Source organism: Chelonoidis abingdonii, chromosome 7 (assembly GCF_003597395.2).
Source record: "Chelonoidis abingdonii isolate Lonesome George chromosome 7, CheloAbing_2.0, whole genome shotgun sequence".
NCBI classification, from domain to species: domain Eukaryota; kingdom Metazoa; phylum Chordata; order Testudines; family Testudinidae; genus Chelonoidis; species Chelonoidis abingdonii.
The window spans coordinates 95,738,221-95,760,919 of record NC_133775.1 but is presented as its reverse complement, the minus strand read 5'-3'; the positions used below and the strand labels follow the sequence as shown (position 1 = coordinate 95,760,919).

The following is a 22,699-nucleotide window of genomic DNA, read 5'->3' as shown; positions in this document are numbered from 1 at the left end:
AATAAATACATTAACTGGTGCCCCTCCAGTGTTCCAGTTGCAGCAGTCCAGCCCAATAGTATTTTTCATTAAATGTTATCTTAAGCTCCAGAATCTAACTTTTCATTTAAAATTAAATTATTATTCTATCCCGTACTGTTGCAAAGACCCCTCAAATTGTGAGCAGAATGTAAAAAGAACGTCTGCCCAAGTCTACTGCCAGCCTGACACAATAACTCTGAGATATGTGAACTGCATTTCAATAGGGTATTGAATCTGAGGCTTTATTATAATTTAAATATCAACATTATTCAAAAATACTATCAAGGAGGAAACAAAATCCGAATTGCATGAAAATTTTGCAACATCTATAGTTAAATGTAACCCTATAGGTTCCTATAATTTAAAAGTGCTTGCAAAGAAAAGAAATCTGGTTTTGCAGTTTATTTTCTTTGTCCATTTAATAGCACTTTGTGTATCCACAGTTTCTCCTTTGATGAAAATACCATTATAAACATCAACAGAAGAGCAAAAAAAAGCTGGAAGCATTTTTAAATTTGCAGTCCTTTATTTTTTTTTAAAAAAAGTTTTCACTTTGACAGAATACTCCTTTTAAATCCTTTGTTTTTCAAAAAATCAAGTTGATTATTTTACTGTTGATCAAACCATACAAGAAAGTTCAGGGTAAATTAACTTATGAAGATCTGCACAAGCAGCTTTGAGTGGCATCTCAAGTGAGAGGACAACAGGGCTTAGGAGAGTATTTTTTTTTTATAAACTGTTTGACCCATGAATGAGGATAGGATGTTCAGTATCATTTCTTTTTAAAGTGAACTTCTTAAATTAGAGAAATTCCAATTTATGAGTGAAAGTCCTATCTACAAATCCATCTCACATACAACTCTCTTATGTGATCTCAGGTAGGGCACCAAAAACTCACAAACGTTTGATTTAATAAAACTCCAAACTAGAAAATCAAGTTACCTGTGCCTTTTGTTTTTCCACCCGTCAGCAATGTTTCCCCTTGAAATATGACACTTCTCCCCAGGCTATTCTTCCACTAGACTGCATCAATTGCTTCAGTTCAATTAGCAATGGCAGTTTTACTTGTAATGGGGAGGCATTAAATTGAGCCAGTTTAAAGCAGTACAGGTCTCAATAATTACTGTGTAAATGTAACAATTTCTAGTTAGTAATCTTTGTAAATTAATGATCATTTGTGCCTAATTTAGAGCTTTGGAAGATGGTGATTAAAGAAATACCTTTCCTTGTAGAACCGAAGTGAAATAAAGGATCCTTTTAATAGGAGTTGAGCTAGTAAGAGTTGGATAGCTGAAAGCTCTGGTCAGACAGGGGGGTTTTGCCCTCTAAGATAAAAACGGCTGGGGATAAATGAAACAGAATGGAGCATGGATTTAAAATATCTCATCTGAGAGCAAGTGATCTAAAATAAATAAATTAAAATAAATAAAAAGCCACTATGTTTCTGGCTATAAAATATTGGAAGAAGTTCCTTTCATGGCCTATCGCTTAATCACTGCTGAATGATATAAAGGATCCTGAGAAATAGCATACTGTTCCTTAGACCTCCCAGCTCAGGGACCAATAGACCAGAAGTTAAACATACGTTTTCTTAATCGCTTTAGCAGTTGTATTGTTTTGTCTTATCTCCTGCAGACAGCTTCTTAGATCGGCAAGTGTGCCTATATTCTAAAGTTATTGTCCGCAATCTTGACCATATCAGTAAATTTGCAGTTCAGTGGACTTCCAATGAAAATAAACTTAGCAAACAGTGTTTAATAATTTATTGACTTTTCCCATTAAATGGTACATTCGCTAAGATGACAATTTCCTGGTAGTTTTATTTACAGTCTTCAGGATGTTCTGTAAAACTCAGTAATGATTACAGACTAAAACACACAACATACATATTTTCAAACATTTAAATAGAAGCATATTTTATTCAAAAGTAATTCTACACACTACTTTTTCCATAAAAATATAAAAAATAGTTTAATTACTATATTTTACCTAAACCAGGATATCCAAGAATTTTCTTTCACATATGATGCCCCCTCCCAAAAAAAGGGAACTCCATCAATAAGAAATTGAAAAGGAGACTGCATCACAAAATTAAATGACTAATACCATCTGCTTAAATTCACCACAACAGCAAATTAGTTCTATTTAGCAACTTGCAAAAGACATCTTGCAGTATGCAGGGTTGTCATGTTTGTTTGCTGGAATTTTTGGCTAATATGCCTCTTTCCTTTCTTTCACAAATGTGCGGAAACTTGTCATGTAAAAATAATGGATTGAGCCAAATAATCATTTTATACTACAGACTATAATGCCAGGTACCATGTGCCCAACAAACAAATTGGCAATCTTACACTACACAATAATTTTGCCAAAATAGCAAAAGGGAAATATCTTCCTTTTGGGAACTATATTTAAAGGTGACTCATTTTTTCTTACCAAACTTCCAATGAAAATAGCTTTCTGTCCTTGCTTTGAAAATAATGCCTCGATTATATTTATCTTACTACCATTTCTCCAATTCATATTCTGTATGGAAAGCTAAGAGAGTCTGGGGGTTGGGGGAAGAACCACTATGGTCCCCTCTCTTTTTAGGATACATTTTATAAAAAAGGCACAAAGATGAAACTCCTAAGCAGCATCAGTTATTACGATTTGCCCCACACCCACTCCCTGCCTGTAACCCTCATCTTATTCCGATGCTACTGCTGCACGAGACATTCTTTGTCTCAGAGAATGTTACAGTTCCATGAATTCAGGAAACAGGCAAAGCTGAAAAAAGACTAGCTAAAGCCTTTGTACAGTACAAACAGCATATGGATCTCTAACAAATTAGCACTAATAAAGGTTTTATGTTGCAATTAATCTTTGACCTGGAAATCTCAGGAAAAGCCATTTGAGAAAAGCTGAGCAACAAAGTATAATATATTTCTCAGCAAAGGGACGGAAGTCACCCTCTGAGCAATACTGTGCATTCAGTTTAGCCAGATAATGGTAATGCTATTTGAGTACCACGCAGCCAATGGTGTCAGAAGCTTTTATTCCTCTTCCCCCCTAACTAGTTTACAGGATTTTCTAAGTCTAAGACATAAATGAAGCTGCTGTAAACAGAGGGTCAGTATATGACGTATACAGCACAATCTGAAACAAGAAGGTTTTGCTCTCTGGCATGTAAACATTAGAGTTACTGGACTTTAGGTCGTATAAACAAATCTGACAGATTTTTAAACTAAAAAAGTAAAATTTCCCATTAAAGGAATAACCACAAAAATACTCTTTCAATAAGTCTCACTTGCCATGTAATACCTTTTTATGTCCTATGACCAAATATGTAAAACACTTAGAAAGTTTTAAACTGTAGAAATTTTAAGCAGTTAAGCTGTTTGGCAATAATGTATCCAAAACCTCCTTAGAGAATGACATTATCGTTCACTAATTTCAGTCCTACATTTTCACCGAACATGGCACCACACTATTTCTTCTTCTTTTTCTTCGGTGGCTCATCATCAGAGCTGCTGTCTGTGCTGGTGCTGCTACTACTGGAGGAACTAGAATCTGACTCGAAGTCTGAGGAAGAGGAAGAACTACTGGAAGATGGGGAGGATGAGGAAGTGGAGGAGCTTTCGTCACTGTCGCTGTCATCAGAAGAAGAAGAGGTAGAGGAATCTTCACTCTCAGATGAAGAATCACTAGCTGAACTGATGCTGCTACTGCTGCTGGAACTGGTGACACTTTTAGACCTGCAGGAAACATGAAAAGGACAGATGAGAGATTTTTTTCCCAGTACAGTGGTCATTGAACAGACCTGCTGAAGGTACAACTACAAAAAACAATGTTCATTACAATCTTCCAGACGTGACTCTGTCTGAAGGTGGTATTTCCCCCGTTTTCTTGATTCTATTTTGAACAAATACCCTTCAACCATTTGAGTAATGGGACAGTGCAATACATACTTCCCCAATGTAAAACAAAACAGAACTACAGGAGAAAAAGCAAAGGTTTGAAACTTGGTATGGGTATGATCCTTACTGAGGACTGGGGTCTTTGTTTGGTTAAAATGGGAAAGAGGGAATAAAAGTTTTAAGTGATAGGAAAAAGTGACTGGACAACAACAAGATTTTAGAAAAGCTTAATGAAGATCTGTTCCTTTGACACATTATTGTACATGCTCCCTGGATGAAATTCTGGCCCCACTGAAGTCAATGAAAAAGTTCTACTATTGACTTCAATAGGACAGAATTTCACCCAAGGTATGCTGCTCCCAAGCTACTGATGGAGAAGGAATTTAATGTACCCAGCACTACAGTAACATTTTGTGAGATGGAGAGTCTAATAATCACAGTGAAACTTTCAGAAAAACAAATCCTTTAAAAATAGCTTTATCAAGGGCAAGGAAAAACATGAATATGGGGGTAAATATCATGAAGTCCTGCATGCTCTGCCATTTTTCTGAATTCATATTCTGCAAACTCCAAGCTTTCATTCTGATTTTTAAAAATCAGTCGTTTTCCCATTAAGATGCAGCTATTGCAGATGCGCTACCGCTCCTAAGCAGTTTGAGATTTTGGTATGGACAATGTTACTAAGGGCCAAAAATGAACAACACAGGTTTTCCAGAGATACCTCAGCCAAAAACCAAAAAAGTTAGCTCACCGTGCTCTCATTCCATTCAGTCAACTGAATGTCATTCCTAACTGGTACTATATAAAGTGCTAGAAATATTAAGCATAGATTTGCTTTTCTCCAGAAAAAAAGGACATTAAATGCAAGCATAAGATTAAGGGTGCTTAGCTGAAAATCACTAAGTCAGGAAATTCATAAGCTAAGGTTATAACAGCTACATTAACTCTGCCTCATTGTGCATCCACAGTTGTGTCAAATTGACATACATAGAGCCATGTATTATGATGTTCTGAGCCATTAACAACTTAATATACATCTGTTATCTGTATTTCCTCTCCCAAACAGCTGTTTTTTCCATTGAGGGCAGTTTATTTACAGCTGCTCAGGAAGGAATCTCCAGAAAATAAGCTAATAGAAGCCACATCTTAAAGTGGTGTTCGGAATCATTAGGACGGATCACTACATAGGTAGTAGAGTGGGCACTTGCAGATAATGCCTAATAGCTATTCCCTTGATGGAAAGATTTTGGGGGAGAGGGCAAGGGCCAGGGATAGGAAGCAGAAAGTCATCTACAATCGAACCTCAGAGTTACAAACACCAGAGTTAGGAACTGACCAGTCAATCACACACCTTATTTGGAACCGGAATTATGCAATCAGGCTGCAGCAGAGATGAGACCAAGGGGGAGGGGAGGGGGGAGCAAATACAGTACAGCACTGTGTTAAACATAAAATCCTAAAAAAATAAAGAGAAAATAACATTTTTCTTCTACATAGTAAAATTTCAAGGCTGTATTAGTCAATGTTCAGTTGTAAACTTTTGAAAGAACAACCATGATGTTTTGTTCAGAGTTACGTATAACCTCCATTTCCTAGGTGTTCGTAACTCTGAGATTCTACTGTACTTGCGTTCAGAAGGTTACATGATACAGTCTGTGGTTTGGTTACACAAGAGGGATGAATTGTTGGGGCAGATGAAGAAATTTACTTCCCTGGAACAGGCAGAGATACATGGTTTAGGTAGAGTATGAAAAGTAACTTTTAGCTCATGGTCTAGACTTTTTTATATATATTTTGTAACAAGCTTTCTCACTACAGTATGATGCTGTCTGCAGTATCTGAATAGATGCATTGATGTTGAAATTCCATTTCAATACTATATTAATGAGTTTTTATATAAGGCAACCTGAATCAGATCTCTGATATGGCACACTAGATACAGATAAGTGCCTCAGAATAAGCAGTAGACTCATGGATCAAAAGAGGCAGAATCAGCCAGAGTATAAGAACAAGTGTCTTGGAGTTTGCAATCTACTTTCCAAAAGAGTGCCATGAAGGAGGTGGTAAGGGCTAGTGTGGGCACAAGAAAGCTCAAAGCAGCCTAAAAGTCATGGGGCACAATTGCAGGAGTTTTGTCATTTCGTTATTTTTCTGGTCAAGCCTGTAGCAATGCTACTGGAACCTTAACTTCTGCATCTCTTAACTTTAGGATTTTAAGTATACAACAACATGCTGTGTTGAGTATTTTTGTATTTCATTCTTCCCAATACACAGTAAGTGTACTTGATGCCTTATATGCAAATAAATGAATACTGTGCTTGGATCTGAGAAAGCCTATAAACACGTGAGAAAACAATTCAAACCAAGAATACGTAATGTTTTAAAGGTGATCTGCAAAGAAAAAAATGGGTCTGTCGATGTACAAATGAAGTCTAAAATCTTTTTGCCAAAATAAAAGGGATGTCTTTAATAAAAAACATTGCTTCTCCAGCTGAGCTGAGAGCTCACCAAGAAATCCACCAATAAAACCAGTCTTGACATTCTTGATACCTTATGGTAAATACAGGCTTTTTAAAAAAGCCTTTCTGGCCATATATATCATAAAGATGCAAAGAAAAGGGCACCTGACCAATATTTAAAAATCCTTTGCACATCTCCTTTAAAGGAGGGATTTTGAGTTTTCCAAAATGGAGTGTGGGTGGCTGTTCCAATCAGCAGAGCAGCAATAAAGGAGACATTAAGCTAGAAATGGGAGAAGACAGCTAGACCATATTTCCATTAGGGATTGTCACACAAAAATGTTGCTTGCAGATACTGAACACATGACAGCACCAACAGCAACCTTATAACAAAGTTCTACTAGTTTTTTTAATACTAACACAATAATTAAACTGGTCTAGCTGTGGGCTCCCTGCAGCGCTATCGCTACTTCATAAGACCCAGTTTTAGTGTCAATAGCTTTGTTTGGTTGGGTTTAGATTTGTTTTGTTTAGAGAGAGATGGCAGTTCGGAATGGGGAAGAGAGAAGAAACAGCAAGCTGGGGAGAAGCAAGCTGGGGAGAAGGAACGATTATTAACTGGAAAACAGTAGTCAATTATTACAGTTATTTGAAATACAAATAATGCCCTTCTAGCCAAAGGAAGGAATATTTTTTTCTACTAAAGGGAAGAGTATGTAGAGAAGGGAAGATCAAAAAAGAAAAAGTGAAGACAAAGAATTAGAAGGTGAAGGGGATGGAGAAACTTCAAATGCTCATAGCATGACTACTTAGAGGAGGCCAAAGGCGACAAACACAATCCTTCATTTGCAATTTCTGCTTCCAGTATCCCACCCACTCTCTTTCAAATTACCCTCTGCCACAGTGAGTGCAACATCATACACTGGAATAGCTGCACTTTTAATCTTTTCCCACATACCTTTTTTTCTTGGTCTTCCTTTCTGCAATACTTTCTCCAGTTCTAATTAAGGGGAGAGGAAAAACAATGGCTTTGATTAATGCAGTGGGAAAAATTAAGTAAACAGATGCACAATGGAGTTGAGGTTTATGATAGAAAATCATCATCCCACTGGCAGAAAAGTAAACAACGCGTTGTTATAACTAAAGTTCACTTGGCACGTTCACTTTCACCCATTTTTCAACCCAAGAGGAAGACATTCCCTATAACTTAAAAAAAGCTGTTGTATTTTATCCTCTTAAACATTTTTTGTATTTGAGTATGCTACACCCTCAGTTACCTTCTGCTAAGGGTTCTCTACATTAAAATGATACTGTCAGTGTACAAGTTTCCTTTACCTAATATCTCAAAATATTAAAACTAAATTTTCGAAATCTAAATTAGTTTTCATCATTTATGCTCTTCATGAATTTCTCTCCTGTAGCAATAGACAGAAAACAGTCCATTTTTATTAATATCATCTCGCTGTTTCACTTTCAGGTCCTCATGCATTCACACACTGATCGAAAGTTTGGGTTTCAAACACTGCAGGGAAATGCTTCATGAACAAAATACTTTCCTTCTGAATTAAAAAGGAAATCCCAGGGAGAGATTTCTGTTGCTCTTAACTTTTGAGAAAACGTTTCCACAAAGTAGCAGTATTAGGCCAAATTTGCCATGACTGTTCCCTTTTTGATTCATATGGCCATATCACCTTCTCAGCCAGCAGCAAAGGTAAACCACATGGGGCCTCTATTTTGCATAGTATTTAAGTATGTAATTAATTCCATCCCTTTTCGGGGAGGTGCAGTGTCTGAGTGGTTACGGTCCTCAGCTACAATCCTGAAGATCCTGGGTTTGAGTACTAAGTATCAGAGGGGTAGCCGTGTTAGTCTGTATCCACAAAAACGACGAGGAGTCCGGTGGCACCTTAAAGACCAACAGATTTATTTGGGCATAAGCTTTCGTGGGTAAAAAACCCACTTCTTCAGATGCATGGAGTTTGAGGGTACGTCTACACTGCACGATTATTTCGAATTAGCTTAAACCGATATTACAAAACAGATCTAATAAAATCGGTTTAGCGCGTCCACAGTGGGATCCCGAAATCGATTGTTTGCGTCCATGGTCCAAAGCTACCATCGATTTCAGGAGCGGTGCACTGTGGGTAGCTGTTCCTCAGCTATCCCATAGTTCCCACTTCCGTGTTGAGAGCACAGTGCCTGATGGGGCAGAAAACACTGCCCCGGGTGGTGCTGGGTACAGCCTCACCCCTCCCTTTGTGAAGGCAGCAGACAACCCTTTGGCGCCTTTTTCGCGGAGTGCATTGAGCAAACGCCATAGCACAGCAATCTTTCCCTTTTTTTTTTCACGTGGTGGTGGGGGGAAATAAACTGAGGAGCTGTTCCCTGAACCACGCCAGACACTGTGTTTGAACCTACAGACATTGGGAGCTCAGCCAAGAATGCAAATAATTTTCAGAGACTGCTGTGGACTGTGGGATAGCTGGAGTCCTCAGTACCCCCTCCCTCCCTTCATGAGCGTCCATTTGAGTCTCTGGCTTCCCGTTACGCTTGTCACACAGCGCTGTGTATCCTGCAGTTTTTTATTCAAACGCTTTGGCGTTTCGTGTTCTGTAACGGAGCTGGATACAACAGATTTGTCTCCCCATACAGCGATCAGACCTAGTATCTCCCGTACGGTCCATGCTGGAGCTCTTTTTGGATTTGAGACTGCATCGCCAGCCGTGCTGATCAGAGCTCCACGCTGGACAAGCAGGAAATGTAATTCAAAAGTTCGCGGGGCTTTTCCTGTTTACCTGCCCGCTGCATCCGAGTTCAGATTGCTGTCCAGAGCGGTCAGTGCTGCACTCTGGGATGCCGCCCGGAGGCCAATAACGTCGATTTCCGTCCACATGAACCCTAATCCGAGTTATCACTATCGAATTTAGCGCTACTCCTCTCGTTTGGGAGGAGTTCCGAAATCGATTTAAGGAGCCGTTTAACTCGATATTAATGACGACGTCGTGTGAACGGATACAGCGTTAAATCGGTATATCGGCCATTAAACCGATTTAAAGTCGCAGTGTAGACCTGGCCTGAGTGTCACTCAACTTCACACTGAAAGGTTACCTGTAGTCACCCAATTGACCATCTTTGAGGTGATGCTGGCCTCATGACTCCCTTGTATACTGTTGGCTATGAAACTGATATAACCACAGCAGCCCGATGAGCTGTTGGCTACGGAGAAATTTGACTTAACTAATCAAGAAAGCATTTAAGCATATGTTTAACTTTAAGCTTGTATTTACGTCCCATTTGGCATCCAGTGGATTTAAGACCTTTCCAAAAAAGGGGATTCTTTCCTTAATCAAGGCCTAATATTAGGAGCAAACTTAGATAAACAGACGCAAAAACTATTCCTGGTTTTTACAGTTCAGTTGCTCACATTTCACTTAAAAGTTGAGCAGCATTGGATTTTAGAGAACAGAGCTCATCCATACAGATTCCGAAAGAATGTTTTTTTTAAAAAAACATAATATTTTAATTAAATGGTGTTAGGTAACATCGAGGCAAATGCAGACTTGCTTACCATCACACAGACCTGCAAAATTAATGAGCATATTGCAAGGTGTCAAGCATTCCCACACAACTGGTAAAACGTCATGGGTCTGTGTGCATGAGGAGTGCTTTCCTCACATAATCCCCAGTTGCCATGCAAAGGGTTCACTAAACTACAAACCAGGACCTCACAAATTCTAATCTCAACTCTTTTACTAATTGTTCTCCCTATTTCTGTGCCTTCCACAACCTTCACTAACCAGGGCCTCATGTGCCACCTTAGAGGAGGCACTTATTCATTCATTCATTTTACATCAGGCAAAGCTGCGAATACAACCCTGGTCTCTAATTTGCCAAAATGCCTTTCAGAAGAAACAGCCTAGATTATGTGTTAGCCTAACCCATGATAACAGAGTGTGGATTCTTGGTCCCGCTCTAGTGGCCAACCAAGACAGTTTATGAGTCTGCTATTGCCTCCATACGAATGTGTATTGTCCTGGAGCTCAAGTGGGAGAAACTCATACTTTTAAATCCATAACTCCCAGGTTCAAACTCTGCAGATGATCCAGAGACAATATTTCACTTGGCTATGCACTCTCTACTCTACCATTCTCGGCTCCCAGAGCCAGCAATACAAATCAGGAATCTTCATACCCTACATTCACAAGCAGTTGTCTAACCCAGTAATTAAGTGTGCTGTCTCCCCCTCTACAATCTGTTCCATAAGGGGATAACAGTAAGCTTTCCCCTATCAGTTATTCCTATAGTTGCCACGGTAGAGGACGATGGCATAAATCTGAAGATTCTGGGATCAAACGTGCGTTGTTTTATTATTGCCCTGCTGCTGCCCTATAGATAAACCAAGGGCTTAATTCTCTACATTAAATTCACATTCCTCCCCTACACAGAATCACACAGCTGGAGTCTGTGCTGGTATGCAAAAGAGTTACAAATATGAAAAATTAAGTAATTTGCATGTATCACACAGAATTGCCCAAAATTTGGCAGCTACTGGAATTAAACCTTTCAATCCTCCATTTGGTACTGTACTTATGTCATCATTCACTACAGAAAGGCCAGGGTGTCTGCCCTCAGGATGCTGAGGAGGTACTGCATGTCTCAGCTTTGTACTACGTAAAACGTATTACATTTTTAAACGAGCAGTAATTCAGTTTTACTCTTTTAGAATCTTACAACAATTTTTTTTTAGAATTTTAAAAGCTTTTAAAATGCCTTTTCCACTGTCTTAATTAAGAACATTATTTGCAGTATTTAAAGTATATTTACATTTCATTCTTACATCACTGCCCTTCCTCACCCCAGCTATTGTACAGTACTTGACACTTAACAAGTAGGGACAAGGAAATATGTCCCAAAGGTTGCATCAAAATTTGAATAAATTTTAGGTCTAAAAGCACACAGTCATTATGTCTTAGAGGGCTTCAGAATCAGAATTATTACTTTGTACTGAAGTTCCTCAATTTTAGGTCACACAGCCTCCATCTAAGTCAATAACTATTAACTAAATACAAGGATCATAATGCAAAATTATTTTGCCACATTATCTAGTCTTGGACAACTGAACTTGTTTGCCAGTGCAAGGCTATATTAGCTATGTAGTTATTCCATCTAAAACACTACATCTGTCAGAAAATGAAGATGTTAAGACTGACACAATGGCTTTTATTTTGGCCCTTGTAAACGTATATTGCTTTTACAACCATATTGTTTGTTCTACGTAGGCTTTTATACGGAATGTCCTAGATTTTTGTTGGGGTTTTTTAAGAAAGTAAAAAAAAAAAAATCAGTATGTACACAGGTCATAACATAAGTGAAACAGATTTTGAATCTCATTATGCTGTAATTGTGCACACAAATCAAGTTTGTTTTTTTTAAAAGAACCCTCACACCCATCACATCCCCCTTTTATCTAGAAAACAGATATTTAAAAAGTGCTTGTGCTAAAACTCATACCAAATTTCACCTAATGCCAAACTATTTCCACGTTAAACCTTTAAAAAGAAATAGTTCAAAACATTTTTTTTATAATAAAGTATTTTCCTCCACACCGCTCACGTTTTTAAAAATGTCCGAATCATTTTTTGCTCAGACTTTAAAAGAAAATTAACCCTTAGGTGGAGACCTTGTGTAACCCCCACACCTTCTGGGTGTGGTGATCTGTCCCCTCTCGTGGCACCGAGACCACTTAGATATTAATAAAGCTGCTACTGCCTTAGCTAAGGCTTTTAGCTCATGCAGTAGAGTCTCATGCATTAAGCTTCAGAGGTCCCAGGTTTGATCCCCCCCAGCTGACAACCGGGATCTGTCTATGTTACACTTGCATAGAAAATTTCAGCCCCCCAAAGAATAAAGATTCAGAAAGTCATAAGCAACTAACAAAGGGAAAAATAAAGTTAGAATGAAAATGCTTAAGACACCTTAAATTCTTGGGTCTCACTTGGCCAATGGCATTAACCACTGTGTTGTCTAACCCTGCTTAAAACACAAGGTTCAACACATCATCAGCCATTAGTTCTTGCCTATGCTAGTGTTCCTACCATTGCTACCAATAGTGAGTACCACTGCTACTCAGTATATGGTAACAGCTAGGAGGATGGTCAACATAAAAATTATATGAAATATCCCTTTATGTTCAACATTTTGGAAAGCTTCTCAGTTCATTAAATGACTTCATTTTCTCTCTGAAGGCACTTTTGATTAAAAGGATGAAATGTTTGAGTGCTGAATTCTTCTTCACTGGGAGAAACAACAAAATTCTATCTAGGGACCAGAAGAATTAAGTGAAGTCACACTTCAGCTTAAGGCAAAGTCCAGTTTGGAGATTTCTTCTGACTAGGTGTCTCAGATGTCAAAACTGCAAAGCATGTAGTTCTTTTAATCTAATAAGATGTATCCCCAATATTTCTAGGAATAAAGAATTGGCAATACATATGAATCCATATCCTGCTCCCCTATTTGCTTTTTATTCTTCAAACTAAATACAGGGAAAAAACATGCTCCTGATACACAGTTAACGTAGCACATATGTTTTTGTTGGTGGACACATTTATGGTGAGACTATAAAAATGACACATCACATACTTTTCTAAATATGCTTATTGTCCCCACACTAGGAAAGATGTACACAAACGGTTTTCTAAGCCCCATGTAAACATGTAATAAGATAAGTGGTCAAAATGTCCAGAAAACATTGCCCCATTACAAAAAGGCCCCAATAATTATTTTGACTTTATTCCAGTGGCCCATTTTTGTTTAAAAAACCTGTTTGACCTAAGTTACAACAGGGAGAGGCTGACCAAATAACCTGTGGATACTGTGGGATACAAATACATGTGTATATCCTCTGATATACGTACACTAACTATTAATGTTAATGGGAGTTACACATACAGACTGAAGAGAATGAACACAAAAACCACACCAAGAAAACTGACCATGCTACTACAATCTCCCAAACACAGTCTATATGTACTTCTGCTAATGGCTTTTAAGCCTTAGACCAGCTGATCTTACCTTTGTTGCAACAATAGTCTGTTTTCTTTTTCTTTCAGAGCTTTCGCTAATTCCACTGTCCTTGATGGTCTGTGTAGATATTTTCTTTTCCCGGTACATTCATAGGTCCAATGTCCAAACTCTAAACACTTCTGACATCTCACATGCTGCTTGTTTGCCTCCCTACAAAAATACAGAATTTGCTTAAGAGCAGGTTTGTATTTGAAGTTGGGATATTTAAGCACAATCAACACTATCGACTGAAAATGACATAGTGCGTTTTAGCATACCAGTCCTAAAACAAAGTATTGGTCTTGTTTAATTGGAGCTTTAACTGTCTACCTGTGTTTATTGGTGCTTTAGCTTTTCTCAAGTCAGAACAATCCTGCATTTCCCTGGGGCAGACAAGCACATGCATATACCTGCATATAGTCAATAGCAGGATTGGGTCCTTTGTGATTACTGGAATGGTCCTGTATCAGTTATTTATCAGAATGAACATAAACACACTTTTATATTCCAGAACTGGAGCTCTCAAATCTCTCTTTCTGCTGAAGGGGTTAAGACTAAACTACACTTCATTTGCCAATGTGTCAACCAAGAGTGGTGTGTGGCCAGCATTTTAGTTTAGTAACTCCTACTGGTTGGTCTCTCTTTCAATCTTTCCTCACTCTGCTTGGAGTTCATAATTTCCCATTCCCTTCAGAATTTAAAATTCATAAGCAACTATTAAAGAGTTTGAAGAAAAGTGGAAGTGGAGCAATTCTTAAGTTTCAGCCAATGAACAAAGGTAATTCAATTATTGAAAATATAATTCTCGTCCCAAACTAACTGGCAAATATTTTGGCAGCATGTTTTATATTCCTGCACCAACTGCGGGCAATATGGTTACATAAACATATATAAATGTTAGTAAATTGTACCTGATGTTACAATCTCTGAAGAATTTGCACCTGCTTCCATAGTTTTTTCAAACAAGCACCTACAAACCTGTTCCTATCCATTGAGTCAGTTTGTTGCAATATTTTGGGCAGCCTAATTTTCAAATCATGAGAGTCTAATGATTAGAGGCAGAACAGAATGTCAGACTAAACAGGACACCGTGTTCCTTGTGGGAAATTGAAGAGCGATCCTACAATTTCAGCAGCCAGTTAATGACTGCTATCACAAAAGATGCAACTGAGGCATGTGAAGTTCCAGGGTAACATTTTACTCTGTCCATCCCAACCACAACCTGATTCTGGCTGTCTTGCACGCATAATTCACTAGAGTTAGCCATACAAAATTTTACTCACCTACTTCCTGAAAAGGTGTAAACTGTTAATTTTTCACCATCATCAAAGTAAACATGGGTGAATAATTTTGAGCCCACACTGGTAAATAGTCACAGAGTTTTGCAATACTTTGCTAGAAATCACAGAGGAAAAAAAGCTTCCTTTCAGTTTAATATGGGTTAAAGGAGACTCTGATGATATACTCATCCTGAAGAAGGGAGTTCCCACTAACAACTTTTCACTGACACAGGAAGGGAGCTAAAGTTGTTTCCTCTGTTTTATTTTTCCCTACCACTCCTCATTAATTATTTTAGCTTTAAAATAAAACGTTTAGCACTTTTACTGTGATTCATATTTACACTCCCGTGAGGTAGGTATTAGTCTCATTTTACAAATGAGGAAATTAAAGCAGAGATATTAAGTGACTCACCCAAGGTCACATCACAAATTGGTGCCAGAGCCAAGATTAAAAATAGGATTTTTTGACTCCCAGTCTTCTGCTCAGTGTATTGCACCATGCTGCCTTTCAACTCTGCCTTTTACCCCTCTTCCCTCAACTGAAAGACTCACTTCAGAGTCCATTCAGAGCCACTCAACAGCCATATACTACTAGAAAGAGGAAAATTCCTAACTGCATATTTAGCATTTAGACATTGGGTATGGCTACACTTGAAATTTCAAAGCGCTGAGAGAGCTCTCCCAGCGCTGCAGGTAAACCACATCCTCTACGGGTGTAGCTTGCAGTGCTGGGAGCTGTGCTCCCAGCGCTGCGGCACTGATTACACTGAGGCTTTACAGTGCTGTATCTTGCAGCGCTCAGGGGGGTGTTTTTTCACACCCCTGAGTGCGAAAGTTGCAGCGCTGTGAAGTGCCAGTGTAGCCATACCCACAGTGAATAGGAGTAGGAAGGAGGAGAGAGAGGCTATTAGCATTGATGGATGTTTTGATTTGGTGTGGAACTATGAGTCACCTACTGAGGTACAGAAGAATGGCATGGTTTACTGGCCTTTGCCATCACTTACTCAGGCTCCCAGGTCTATCAAGTTTCTAATAGTCATCCTGTCTAGAACATCCAACACCTTTTCGAGACTAAACTTCTTTGGCTTCTTGAATCTAAATTAGCACCATTTCTCCTTACAATAGGGAACAAATGAGACTCACAATTAATTGCACACAATTAACTTTGAGAATTTAATTTCAGAAGGGAACAGAACTTTTAGTAAGTAGGCTGAACAAGATTCTAGGGCTACTGAAAGGTTTTAAAAAGTTTTATTTTCTCAAGCTCCATTTCTAGACTCCACCAAGAGAATGTCTGTGAATACTGAACTGCCTTGAGACACGTTGCACTCAGTAGGCTAATGGAGGGCTGACCATTAATATAACTCTACTTCAAATTTTACAAAGGTTAAAAAAAAAAAAAACTGAAGGCTAACTAGGTGTATTTAGACTACCGAATACATGGAGTTGTAAACAAAATGAGGCTCCAAACAGCCAGTAAACTGTCACTGATATATTTTGTGGTGCATAACACTTAACAGACAAATATTAAAAAAAGATCTTTGCTACTAAAATGTTACCGTATAGGTTTGGATGTAACATAAAAACCTTCCACGTGCTAGAGGAGTATCCAAACTAATGGAAAGATACTGCTTCCAGCCCACACTAAGAATAGCAATATATGTTTTAGACATGCTTAGAGATAGATGAAGATTCTTATGCTGCCTGCCTAGTCATCCATGGAGATTAGTAGAGAGGGAAGATTCTTCTGCTGCATCAACTCCTACAGAAATCAGCCTTGTCCCAACTGAAGCTCAGAGGACGAGAAAATTTAGTACATTGAATCCAGGTTTGTTTGTTTTTGTCAATGTAGTCAATCTCCAAGAGGAGCTAACTAGGGGGATGGAAGAATCCTTTTGTCAACGTAGCCACATCTACACTGGGGGTTAGGTTGACCTAATTAAGGATGCAAAACTTTTCAAAGAGCTGAGTGACATAGCTAGGATGATCTAATTTTTAAGCAAAACCTTAGACTTCTGGCTTTGCCACAGTTGCCATATGTGAGCAGAACTAGCACAGTTCCTCCACTTAATGAACACACAAACACAAACAAACATTCAGCTTTTAGTGCCAACTCAAACCATCACATATCTTTACTGGAAAACACTAGAAAACTAGATAGTACAACCAAACAAAAACATACCATCGCTTCCAGATCCCAACGCCACTCATCTCCTGACCAAAAAAGCAGACAATTCCACCCAAACCAAAATAAAATCAAAATCTAAATGCAGTCTAATCACCAGGGGGAAAAAAGATCAAACAAACTAGACTTCTAAGACAAACAGATTTCTAAGCATAGCCCTAATAGCAAATCTCATGCAAGTGAAATGGACAAGACTAAGGCCCTGTCTACACTACTAAGTTTTGTCGACAAAAGGCAGCCCAAGACTGAGCAAAGATGACACGTTCCAGGAGGTATTGCACTTCTCCAATGCAGACAAAGGGAATGCAAGGGAGTGGAGGGAAGCCGAAAAGCAGGACAGAAAAGAAAATCAGAAATTTGTTAAGGATGCTACTGAGCAAATGATTAAATTCATGGAGGAGCAAATGCAGATGCTGAAGTCCTTAATATTGCTGCAGACTGAGCAGATGCATGCCTGCTCTCCCCGGCAGCACATTGAGAACTTTTTTCCATGCACCCCTCCCCAAAACTCTGCCCACAGAGTCCTTTCTGCTTTCCTAGACTTCTCGATTTCTCCTTCACTTCATTCCCTCAGACAATTTTAAAAATCACAGCTGTACCTACACACAGCTCTGAACGTCTGCCCTTCCCTGGTACCTCCTTTCCCACCACGCATCTTTGTGAGAGTGTGTGTTGTTTCTCGTACAATAAAAGCAAAGTTTTTGAACAGTAACTCATCTTTATTTGTTTCCTACAAACTGAGATAGCAGGCACTACCAATACATATACAGGCAGTTTAATCATTTCCTTACTGGAACGTAATACCCAAAATGTCACCATTGCTTCCTAGGAAAACGACATGTAATGTAACATTGCAGCACCAATCACAAAGATATACATTACTGGTTCTCATTTTCAAAGTGTTGCTTCAAAGCCTCTCTGATTCAAATTACCCCCCTCTGGGCCCTTCTGACAGCTCAAAATCAGCAGCCAAGCAGTCTGCCTTAACATTCCACCTTTCACCCTTAGGTTCACAAAGATTATGCAATGTACAACATTTAGCTATAACCATGGGAATATTATCCTCACTGAGGTCTAACCTGCCATAAAGGCATCGCCAGCGGTCCTTTAATCGGCCAAAGGGACATCCCACAGTCATCCAGCACCTACTTCAGCCTGTTGTTGAACCGCTCCTTACTGCTGTCGAACTGCTCCTTACTGCTGTCCAGGTTTCCTGTATAAGGTTTCATGAGCCAGGGCTGTAAGAAGTACACTGGGTCTCCCAGGATCACTGTAGGCATTTCAGTATTCTCCACTGTAATCTTCTGGTCCAGAAAAAAAAGTCCCCGCTTGTAGCTTTCTATACAGGCCAGTGTTCCTGAAGACGTGTGTGTCATGCACCTTCCTGGACCACCCCCCGTTGATGTCAGTGAAATGCCCCTGGTGATCCCCAAGTGCCTGCAACACCATGGAGAAGTATCCTTTCCTATTGATGTACTCCATCACAAAGTGGTCTGGTGCCAAAATTGGAATGTGTGCGCCATCTAGCACCCCTCCAGTTAGGGAAACCCATTTCTGCAAAGCCATCCACTGTTTCACGCATATTTCCCAGAGTCATGGTCCTTTGTAGCAGGATGTGATTAATTGCCCTGCACACTTGCATTAATGCAGCCCCAACAGTTGACTTTCTGATTCCAAATTGATTCGCGACCAACCAGTAGCAAGTCTGGAGTTGCCAGCTTTCACACAATGATTGCCACACACTTCACTACCAATAGGGCAGCTCTCATTTTGGTGTCCTTGTGTCACAGTGCTGGGAAGAGCTCCACACATAGTTCCAGGAAGGTGGTTTCCGCATCCAAAAGTTCTGTAGCCACTGCTCGTCATCCCACACCAGCATGACAATACGATCCCACTATTCAGTGCTTGTTTCCCGAGCCCAGAAGCAATGGTCCACCCTCTGCAGCTGTTCTGTGAATGCCAAAAGCAATCTAAAGTTGCTTCTAAGCATATCACAGAGCATGTCAGGCTACTGGGAGTCTTCTTCAGTTAGGAGCTTCACAGTTAACTGCACCGCCATCCACAATGTCTTTCATGACAGTTATCAGAGCATAAGAGAGCAGTGCAGAATCCACAAAGATGCCAGGGTGCACAGCAAAGAAGGGCCATTAAAAATTCCGCGAAAGAAAACCAAAAGCCCATGGAATGCTGGGACAGAAAGCAATGGATTACAGGACACTGAGCCCAGTCCCAAGATGCGCCACGATCTGCACCACCTTCCCACAAGACCTAGCAGCAGAAGGTGTCAAGCTGGACTGTGGGATATGTACCCACAGTGCACTGCTCACACTGTTGATACTAGTGCCACAAGTGTGGATGTACTCTGCTGACAGAGGGAGTGAGTGTGAACATGCAATACCGATTTTTATTATAGCGCTTTTTGAGTGTCGACATAACTTTTGTCGACAAAACTCTCTAGTGTAGACAAGGCCTAAGGCAAGCTCATACTGAACATGGGATCAGATCAGTAACTATAAACTATAAATGGAAGCTAGGGGATAAGTAACACAATGCAAAACACATATAACCAACATGTAAAAGGATAAGTGGAAATGGAGAGACGGTTCCAAAATGAAAGGGAAATAATTATTCCATAAATCATTAGAAATTATGAAACTTTCCACTGAAAAGCAAGGAAAAACTATGTAAGCCTGGAAAAATGCAAGAACACTATCCAGCCCCATTAATCGCATCTGAAACAGACAAATATGACAAATCATTACAGGGAATAAACTCTCAAAAACTATAGCAAAACCCTAACCAGATGTTTGATGTACTTTATCTACTGGTACCCCAGGCTTATCTTTTGCTTACTTGGCTTGAAAGACTGTAAAAACACCTAACAACAACAACAAAAATTCACTTGAAATTACTTTGGCCAAGTTACTTTAAGGTGACCTGCACAACTTAAAAACAAAAATGTAGGCTTGTGCATTTTTGTGTGCATTGCTGTAGGGGTGTTAATAAAAGAGACCTGATGTGATTTTTTTCTGCCTTTCTTTTGATAAAATAGTGTTTTCTCTCTGGTTTACTTGTGGACTTCATACATCTCCCAGAGGGGTGTATTGTGAGCTCTCACACCTCAACCGAAAAGTGGGGGTGTTGAACCTTTAACATTTCATGGAAAGAATGCCATGACTGATTAATTAGACATTGGTGTGAACAACTACTCAAAACATTGGACTAAAACACCCTTCCCCTCTCAGTCATTCAGCTTTCATTCTTGACTACTCTAATATCATTTCTCTAGTTCTTCAACCACCATAGTCTGCCAAAAAGCACAAGTTCTGAATTTCTGGTGTAAAAAACAAGCAGAATATTTTCTAAACTTTTGAAAAGGGGGAGAAAAAAAGCTCATTTAACTTCTTTGTTTATCAGGGGCTGATCTGTAATGGTACTTAGCTATCTCATGCTGATAGTGAAACACTTAGTTTGTTAACATTGGTAAAGAGCTAAAGAGTATTTATTATTCCTGTAACGGCCTGTATCATGGTTAACTTTTAATCTTCCAAACTGTATTATAGAATTTGCTTTTAGGAATCAGTGAGCAGCAGGCCTGTCCCAGTTCACAGACTGGGTAGAATTAGCTCTTTCTGGGAGGAAGTACTTCATTATCCACTCCAACGAAAGATTTACAACTTAACTTTAAAAGAAGAAAAATCTGCTCTCACTCCGTGGCCCTTTACCCAGGGGACTGTTCCCCTATGGGGGACGGAGGGAGGACGGGCTACTCGCCAGCGCTGCAAGGTGCACGCCAGACACCTGAGGAGTTGTGGAGATGAGGGGTCCTGTACACATACAATGCATTATATCTACTGCCCCTCACCGCCTATACCACGGCCCCTAGGGTACGTGACCGGGCTGGCCAGCCAGCGCTACCCGCCCCGCTCCCGAAGGGCTTGCTCCACACCCAACTTGCAGGCGCTCCGGGTTGGGTGAAGGCAGAGATTCTCCTCCCCACGCACCACTCGAGAGAGCCCACGCACACGGGCATCACCGACTCCACCGGGACACCCCTTCGAGGCGCCCCCTCCCAGGAGAGCCCAGGTCTCTGAGGCTTCCCCTCCAAGACAACCCTCTTTTCCCCTGCCCACAGGACCCCGCTTCTCTCGGGCTGCCACATGAGGCCAAGCCCCTCGGGGTTCTGCTGTCACCGGGGACCCTCCCTTAGACCCCGGCTCGGCGCACTCACGCCTGCCGCCGAGCGATGAGTCGGTGCATGGGAGTCGCCATCTTAGCCCCTGACCGGAAAGTGAGGAGAGCCGACGACAGGCCACCGCGCTGCATGGTGGGCAATTCCGCCCTCCTCCTCCTTCCCCATTGGGGGAGAAGCCGGCAGCTGCCTGCGACAAAGAGACAGGCGGCTAGAGCGGAGGCGCGTTGGGGCCCGTCATCCACCTCAGCTCTACTCCTCCGGGCGGGGGAGAGGGCGACCCGCTGGCCTGTCTAGCGGCGGGTGTTGCTCTCTGCTCCGTTGCTGCCCAGTCTCCTTGTACCATGTGCATGCCTGCCCCCTGGGTGGTCCATCCCCCTCTTACCCTCCTGTACCCACAGTGCACAGGCACCAGTTATCGCCTGTCATTTAGGTCTTGTGCTGGTCGCTTCACACTTCTGAGTGTCACATTGATGGATTTCGGTTTCGGAGTGGTAGCAGTGTTAGTCTGTCAGCAAAAAGAACAGGAGTACTTGTAGCAAATTTACTTGGGCGTAAGCTTTTGTGGGTTAAAACCCACTTCATCAGATGTATGCAGTGGACAATACAGTAGGAAGATATATAAACACACAGAGAACTTGAAAAAATGGGGATTCCCATACCAACTGTAACAAGACCAATCAATTAAGGTAGGCTATTAGCAGCAGGAGAAAAAAGCTTTTGTCGTGATTATCAGGATGGCCCCTTTCAAACAGTTGACAAGAAGGTGTGAGTAACTGTTGGAGCAAAATTAGCATGGGGAAATAGTTTTTAGTTTGTGCAATGACTAGGGTGACCAGACATCCCGATTTTATCGGGACTGTCCCAATATTTGCTTGTTTGTCCCGCATCCCGACCGATGTTCGGTCAGGACATGGGACAAACAAGCAATTTTGCCCTCCGCTCCGGTGCACAGGCGGAGCCTGAAGAGGCTTGTGCCCCCCCATCTGTACCGCCTCCTTCCCCCATTGGATCCCTCCCCAAATCTCCACCCTGACCCCGCCTCTTCCCCCAAGCACACTGCATTCCTCCTCCCTCCCAGACTTGCACTTATCAGGTGTATGGCGGCGCAAGCACTGGAGGCGGGGTAGCACCCAGCACTCACCCTGCAAACTGCTCCAGCTTCTCCAGGAAGGCGAGCATGGCCTGGCAGAGATCCCACAGCGGCTCCCTCCACCCAAGCCCCTGTAGAAGGCGAGGCAGGCATGGGCCTCCTGCACCACGTCCATGGCTCACGGAGTGGCCTGGCCTGGCCTGGGCGGGGAGGGTGGCCAGGAAGCGAGCTAGGCTACCCCAGAGATCTAGTGCAGCACATGGGCTTGGCAGCTCCGGGCTGGGGCGCGCTCAGCTGTTGGGGCCACCACAGAGTAGGGTGAAGACAGGGCTTGCCGCCTGGCAGCGGCCGTCACAAGAAAACTCTGCCTTGCAGGCACGCCAGCCCCTCATCTAGTGCTTCAGGAGGTCTAGTCAGGCTGCAGGGAGCTCTCACTGCTCCCCTGGCCCGGTCTGGCTCAATTACCGCCGGCCCGGATCCCACCCACTGCAGCCACCGCTGGAGAATT

General features: G+C 41.1%; 1 protein-coding gene across 2 annotated transcripts; it reads right to left on the bottom strand.

Annotated features, from left to right (window-relative positions):
- Positions 1–1,769: 1,769 nt before the first annotated feature.
- Positions 1,770–21,232, bottom strand: ZCCHC10 (zinc finger CCHC-type containing 10). 2 transcript variants are annotated; one of them, XM_032769156.2, is made up of 4 exons: positions 21,138–21,232; positions 13,451–13,612; positions 7,338–7,379; positions 1,770–3,758 (listed from the first exon to the last, which is right to left on the bottom strand). In XM_032769156.2, the coding sequence occupies exons 1-4, from the start codon at positions 21,230–21,232 to the stop codon at positions 3,491–3,493; spliced, it is 567 nt and encodes a 188-aa protein (XP_032625047.1). In that variant the 3' UTR covers positions 1,770–3,490. The 2 variants fall into 2 exon arrangements, with proteins under 2 accessions (XP_032625047.1, XP_032625046.1); XM_032769155.2 differs by having other exon boundaries at positions 1,917–3,758; positions 20,932–21,202.
- Positions 21,233–22,699: the final 1,467 nt, after the last annotated feature.

Coding starts and splice junctions, on each gene's coding strand:
- ZCCHC10 (XM_032769155.2), bottom strand. CDS start 21,068: ATGTGGCAGCCCGAGAGAAGCGGGGTCCTGTGGGCAGGGGAAAAGAGG. Junction 13,613..20,931: donor GTGGAGTCGGTGATGCCCGT/GTGCGTGGGCTC, acceptor GTATTTTTGTAG/GGAGGCAAACAAGCAGCATG. Junction 3,759..7,337: donor AGGAAGACCAAGAAAAAAAG/GTATGTGGGAAA, acceptor TGTTTCCTGCAG/GTCTAAAAGTGTCACCAGTT.